Source organism: Limulus polyphemus, unplaced genomic scaffold (genome assembly GCF_000517525.1).
Source record: "Limulus polyphemus unplaced genomic scaffold, Limulus_polyphemus-2.1.2 Scaffold1044, whole genome shotgun sequence".
NCBI lineage: Eukaryota > Metazoa > Arthropoda > Merostomata > Xiphosura > Limulidae > Limulus > Limulus polyphemus.
The window spans coordinates 6,229-13,926 of NW_013666654.1; the positions used below are offsets into that span (position 1 = coordinate 6,229).

Here is a 7,698-nt window from a genome sequence, read left to right on the forward strand (position 1 = left end):
CAATGGCCGACCTCCTTTCTGCAGGATCCTTTCCCTTGGTCTAAGTATCTCGGGGATTTAATATCGCAGTAAAAGTGTTGATAACATTTTCCTTTTTGTGTTTTGATTATCATACTTAGTTTCTAGTTGTTCTTGTCTAGAGATGGATCTTTTAGACCCACCTGTGTAATATCTCATACTTCAGAGTTTATGGTATCTTTTGGCATTCCTTTTGGTTCACGAGTGTTGCATCATTCAAAACTTCAAACTTACAACCAAGCAATGAGACAGTCCTCATGAAAAAGGATAATGATATTGAGAATATTTTACTGACTATCCTTCCACTTTTATCTATCTACTGCTAGGTACCACTTGCTCTGATATGCCTCCTCAATCTGATCATACTATCGAATACCAACAAGTTTGTATTATTAAACGCAAACAACCTTAGGCTCGGTAAATGCAAGCATGTAAATTGTTTTTGAAGTTAGGAGCACTGAAACAGTCGTAAAAATATTAAAATGAACCAAGCTTAGAGGCTGAAGTGTTAAATACCAATATCTTCCATCGTTTGCGGTATGCCATAGAGTGATTTCTGGTACTTCTCCAGAAATACCCATAAGAGAACCAAATAATAAATTGTTACATCAGAGCATCATATATTGCCTGTAAAAAAAAAGACTAACTCGAATATCCAAAGATGCATCGATAAACACCTTGAATTTATCAGAACTGTACATAATATTACTACAGTAGAATCATTCAAACTTATTTCTGCAACTTTTATAGATGTTGAGAACTCTTATGCCTCATTTCTTTCTCAGAATGTACGTAGCTCTTGCTACTAAACAGACGGATATAGTAAAAATTACATTTGTGGTCGTGGTGTCGTTATAAATCATTGACTTGCATCATAGTTAACAAATAATGATATATACAAATAATCAATAAATATATAATTGCCTATTGTACAGTTGGACAAATTGAATGTATAATTTTTGCATGTTCTTTCTGTATTCGCATGATCGTCATTTCAGATTTTAATAAGGGAGGAGGAACTCTAAGGCTTGCTGCATGCTCTTGCCTTTCTATTAAGATTAAAATGTAAAAATAAATCTATTTTTAGAGCATTTGTGCTCTGTTTGATTTTCATATTGTTTAATAACAATTATAATAGCGCAAACTACCCATTTTAGATACATTCTATAAATGTATTGTCCCCAAAATAAATAATTATAAGTACGGGGGCTGCTCCCCTGCCCTGTCTACTTGGCACCCTTCTTTATCTGTAACGTCAAATGAATATTGTAGCTGCATCAAATGAACGTTATTATAAAACTTGAGGAGTTTCTGTAATAAAGTCATCTTTATAAATTCTAAAATTGGTTTAGTATTTTTATAAGGCTGTTGCCATGGTAATGAAACTCTCTAATGAACTTCTCACTTGAGCGTTTTGCATCATAAGAAATTGCAAAAAACTGCTGAAATGCGGATAAAAGTAGCTGAGTAATGTAATCAGATACCGTGTAACTAAAAAAAACGTCTTTGAAAGTTCTTATATTAAAGGGTATCAGTTCCTAGATTCTGCATTTATTATAAACTTTCAACTTGTTAAATATTAAAAACACCAAAGAAAAATTAGCGAATATATGTTTTATTTATACAAACATTCACGATGTTTAGGAATTTCTCATCGACTACAGATTTTAATCACAATGTTTGTAAGACATCAAAGAAAATAGTATATGCCCTTTTTGTCAAGCTTTCAATAGCTATTGGGAATGTGAACAGATTTCTACATGAACACTAGATATCGTTCTTCGCTTAGATAAAATAAGTTTTGTTTTAGTAAAAGATGTCAGCTTGCTTTGTATAAATAATCATGTTATATTGCAAGCAAAAATTAATTTAAATCACCAAGTGTTTACTTATGCTACAAAAGCATCTTCAACTAGTATTTCTTTTACTTAGATCCAGCACAAATTGTTACTAAGAGATGAGTAACGATAACTGTTCAGCTCTAAAGTGTATTGTTAATTGTGTAACAAAATGCACTCACAGTATTCTAATTGTAACTACAAGATTATTCTTTATAAATGGAAATACTGGTAATTTTTATTTAGGTATTAAACTACTGCACATTTTTAATAATTTTGTACAATTACTTTCTCATGGAAGTCCACTAAGCGCAAGCAAGAGTATTTTTATAACAATTGTTAAGTTTAATATCAATTGAAATAGTTGTTTAACAAATGTCTCATTGTTCCTTTTCAGCAAAATCACTTTTTTTCATTTATATATGTGATTAAGATACTTGCTTTGTGTTATGCTACGTGACGCAGTGGTTAGCGTGCCGAACCAGGGATATGCCGGTCCACTGTTCATGTCTGTGTTTCTCGTTATTGCAAAAGAAAAAAAAAAACAGTAGCAGTCCAAAAGTTCGTGATGGGTGTTGGTGACTAGTTTCCCTCTCTCTAATCTATCAGTTTAAAATTAGGGATTACTAGTTTTAAGTATCTTTTCGCGAATATCCGGGAAAAAAGAACTTAGCTACTGAGAACTGTCTGTCAGGCTTATTTTGATGGTGGCGCATAAGTTATTGAAGCTATGACACATCTGTGAATATTGATGTTAGAAACAAGTGATTCAACGAATTTTAAAGTAAGCAAATACTTAATTTCTCTAAACTTCTGCTTCTCACTACCAATCTTTCCAACTGTAAGATCATCTGTGTTTATATTACTCGTGTATTTCTATGGGAATCAATATACATGATTTGATGACAAGGAATCCACTTTGAGACTAATAAAGTTTAGAGACGATGGGTAACGAAGAAACCTAGTCGAAAGGATGTTAATTTTATACTATATTAAACTTGTCATAAAGTTGTCTTCGTTACCAATTCAAGTCGTCTCCAAACTTTATTAACACGACATGATTGTTTAATATAGCCAAATACTCAATACCAGTGGTTCCCTAACTTATTTCACTGATGGCACCCTAATTACACTTACCTTGACTTGCGCGAAACCCCTGCTGCCACATGCAATTTTGTTATAGATTTTTTTATGCTATTTATTCTTCGTTCCGTGAAACTCTTGCGACACCCCCAGTAATTTGCCGAGACACACAGTTTCAAAATCATTGCTCTATACAATAACTTCTGATTTGTTTCTCCTAGTGCTCTGTTCTTCTGTTAATCCAAGCAATCTCCTGACTTGGACCAAAAAGTCTAGTTTCAGTGTTAGTTTATAGACGTGGGGTTAAATATCCAGAAGCTTGAAGAGATGAGAAGTGTTTCATGTGTCTGCTCCTGTACCTTTTATTTATTACCGATATCATAGTTTTAGAATTCCCTTGGTTTGTATTTGAATGACCTCTAACTACTTGATTTCTTGTAAATTCTCTAATATTCAAATTCGATGACGAGGAACCCACTTTGAGACTAATAATGATTGGAGACGGCTTGAATGGGTAATGAAGAGAAACTTTATTATAAGTTTAACATAACAGCAAATGTACAACGTTTCGACAAGGTTTTGTCATCATCACCTGTACATTTGCTGTTATGTTAAACTTATATTAAAGTTTTTCTTCATTACCCATTCAAGCCGTCTCCAACCATTATTAAATTCTCTAATATGTATTACCATCTATCAGTTTTATATCCAGTCTTTTTTTTTTTCTCTCGTCAGGAATTGTTAAAGAACACGCCAGTTAAGGACATCATTTGGAAAAACGATATATGAAGTTACATTGAATAATAAGCCAGGTTCAACAGATGGCGCCCCGAATTCAAGTATAAAAGAAGAGGTAATTAATGGATTAAAAATACCCCACAGCAAAATTTCCATCATGCTTTGGATCCTTTGATTCCAGCCCTGGAAAGGACCTTCTCATTTAATGTTAATAATTATTATTATATTCTTTTCTTTGAATTTAACCTGTTGAGCTAACCATTTCAAAACAAATTATTTCAGTATTTTAAACAGGAACGAATGTACTCAATCTGCATCTCTCTGCTCTGCTCTACACCGCTCAGCTCACTGACAGTCCGACCTCACGCATTCCTAAGCACGTGGATCATCAGACGCACATGTCTCGCCGATAGAAAACTCCCGAAGCCATCAAACAATTCAACGAAGGTCTCCTTCATACTCTTATTTTCAGTGTTTCCTCACAGCTTATTTCTTGTGCATCATCATTAGCAAAATTAATATTGTCAATTTCACTCCCGTGAGCTTTAAAGCCCTTAAATGTCAAACGCTACTTAATTCTATTTTATGAAGTGGGGTGAAGAGATACAAAAGTTTCTGACCGCCCATGGTTATATTTCATTCCCCGAAGGGGGATGAAATATACTCTAATCTAAATTACTACCACGATTGGATGGATGGGTTAAAAATATTTGTGATCCTTGATAAAATATATAAAGAAAGCATAATCATACATTTCAAACCACTATCTTGCTATTCTTTGTGGAAGAATTGCACTTATTAAGAATGATTAGGGCAGTATAAAGAGTAGTACAAAATAAAAAATAATAAGTTTACTCAGTCTTTTCATTTTTTGTTCTCTCTGAATATGTAATTTGATCAAATATCATGACATGGAAAAGGTAATAAATGTCATAAAACTTGACGAATAAGCCACAATTGAAATATATCAGAGTCAAACTCGTTCAATGCATAAAGTACATCTAATCAGTATAGTGACTTTCTTACATGTAAAAGTAGACATAATGCTTCTGGAAATTCAATAATGAAAGAGTGCATGTATGGAAGATTCTTATGTACTTCTTATGAAGCTTAGATCAGCTTACGTTCGGAAACAAATGAAAATTGCAGTTAATGTCACTCAATAATGGAACATTATTTTTAAGCTGGTTACTAAAATGAGCCCGGCGAGAAATACATTTATGAGAATTTATTAGATAAAACAGAGCTTTTAAACAAAATCTGAGTAAATATTAGCTAAAAAAACTAAAAATTGATTACCTTTAACCTCCGAGATCTAACAGTTAATTTCTAAAATATCTGTTTATATATTCCTTTGTGTATTTTTTTCTGCATAAAACCCTTACTCTTATTTCGTAGTAATGGATTATAATACAAGAAATGTGAGATTAATTAGAACGAAATTTAGTACTCGGGCAAAACTGGTTTTACTTTCTTGAGAGCCGATTGAATGGCGTTTCTTATTGGTCCTTCTGCAGCATTTGCAATTTTCTTTCGAAAGATTGAGGCAACAAAGGTAGAAAATTTGGATATTAGGTAGGTTAACGGCCCCAAACCAGTAATTTTTATTTTTATCCCGCTGAGTTTTGTAATCTCGAAAGAGTCCAATTGTGGTTTGGGTTCATAGAGATCTTGACTGATCTTAATGACAGCTTGGAAGTTCGTTACCTCAATAGAGATGTGTCCTTTGAGACGAAAGAAACCTAATTTCTTTTTCCACTGGTAGGATCCCTTAAGATCTCGGAGTCCCAGTGATGTCTGAATAGCCACTGAGTTTTTACTGCAAGATATATATGAGTGTCCACTCCTATATAGAGTAGACAGTCCACGAACTTCGCCGTTTATGAAACGAACAGTTTTTTCGGCATCAGGGAGAGCCATAGGGTCGGGAATTTGACTTTTGGCATTCCATAATACCGAATCTAGGTACGCATCCATGTTCGCTATTCCAACGCAGTTCGTTGCAGAATTTCGTTTGGCTCTTCGTTTGAACACTTTTAGAGCCTCTCCTTCTGCAAAGTACATTGTTAAAAAGTCTGTAATTAGATCATGACTAATTTCTTATAATTTTATTGTCAACATAGAGGAATAGAATTTGGTACGTTGCGCGACTATTACAGGTCAGCCTTAAGCTTGGCAGTCATGTTAGTTTGGCTTTTAATGAACAAAAATACTTTCATAAATTGTATAAAACATTGCACTAAAATTGAGTTACACAAATAACAACACTAAAATAAAGCTAAAATAAATCTAATAATAGTTATTTTGTTTGTTTTTTGCTCTTATTTGTAAGCATGAAATACTATATGCAATAATCATTATATATTATACAAAATAGTTAATTATTGGAACAACAATAGATCATTCGTTTTTTTTTACTCGAATTTATTCCTAGTTCGCTTTACTTGGGCCGAAGTTTTTATGTGAGCATTTATACACACAAGATTTGAAAGTACAAGTTTCAAAATTTTCGAGAAAAGCTACGCAAAGGACTATATGTGCTATACGACCCTAATTTTGAACTAATAGATTAGAGGAAAGACAATTAGTCAACAACACCCACCGCCAACTCTTGAGCTACTCTTGTCCGACCAAATAATGGAACTTGCCAGTCACCCGTATAACGTACCCACGGCTTCCAAGGAGTATGATTTCTTTTTGTTGTTGTCGGTAAAGAGACGCGAACAGTATGCCTGCAGCTTCATAGTCCGGTACGCCAACTACTGAGCCGCGCTTGGCCCAGTAACTGAAAACAAAGCAAGTATATTTATAATATCTAAAAATAAAAAATTGAAATTGAAGAGGAACGTAACTCGTTAGTGCGCCCACGCCTCCAAAGTACGAAACACCTTTTTGCAGCAACGGACTGCGAACCATGAATACTCGGAGTTGCAGTCCACTAGTTTAAGTCTAACCAATTTGGAAATAAGCTTATTCATTCAGCCTGATCCCTATGGCTCAGCGGTAAGCTTAAGGTCTTGTAATGCTAAAACTCAGAATACGATTCGATGTGCATACCACAGACAGCCCATTGAATAGTTTTGTGCGTAACAAAAAACAAGTAAATTTCATTTAGCATGTCTTAATGCTTTAATATAAACATTATCTGTTAGGTTAAAATATATTTTTTTTAATGTTGAACAAAAAAATCAGCTTAATTTTCACGACTTTGGAATCTGTCTTTAAAATTAAGTGGGTTAGGGCGCTTGACTTGCAATCTGCGGGTCGCGGGCTCGAATCCCCGTCCCAAACATACTCGCTCTTTCAGCCGTAGGAGCGTTATAATGTGACGATCAATCCCACTATTCGTTGGTAAAAGAGTATCCCAAGAGTTGGCGGTGGGTGGTGATAACTAGCTGTCTTCCTTGTAGTCTTTCACTGCCAAATTAGGGACGGCGAGCACAGATAGTCTTCGTGTAGCTTTGTGCGAAATTCAAAACAAACCAAACTGAAGATTAAGAAAAATCCTTTAACGTTTGCATAGATCTCTTAGAATACATTGTTATTAGAAGTAGAAGTTTAATATGAACAAAGAAGTTAGAAATGCATAGTTTATTGCAAATTCTTCAATCGATGTAATATCACAAAAGTCGATAAACAAATGTGCATAGATAGGTAATAAACAGGGAATGTCACATTTTAAATTTTTCAAATACACTAGGGGCCCGGCATGGCCAGGTGGATAAGGCGCTCGACTCACAATCTGAGGGTCGTGGGTTCGAATCCGCATCCCACCAAACATGCTCGCCCTTTCAGCCGTGGGGGCGTTATAATGTGACGGTCAATCCCACTATTCGTTGGTAAAAGAGTAGTTCAAGAGTTGGCGGTGGGTGGTGATGACTAGCTGCCTTCCCTCTAGTCTTACACTGCTAAATTAGGGACGGCTAGTGCGGAAAGCCCTCGTGTAGCTTTGCGCGAAATTCAAAACCAACAAGTTTTTGATCTATGAAATCCTAGCTCTGCTTAATTGGGTTGATATCTG

General features: G+C 34.7%; 1 protein-coding gene across 2 annotated transcripts in view; it reads right to left on the reverse strand.

The window, feature by feature from the left end:
- Window positions 1-4,644: 4,644 nt before the first annotated feature.
- The window catches only part of LOC106461851 (mite allergen Lep d 7-like), a 4,803-nt gene continuing 1,749 nt past the window's right edge, over window positions 4,645-7,698 (reverse strand). For both annotated transcript variants that reach the window (XM_013921711.2, XM_013921713.2), the window contains exon 3: window positions 4,645-5,728. In XM_013921711.2, the coding sequence (XP_013777165.1) occupies window positions 5,121-5,728 (608 nt within the window). In that variant the 3' untranslated portion in view covers window positions 4,645-5,120. The remainder of the gene's footprint in view (window positions 5,729-7,698) is intronic.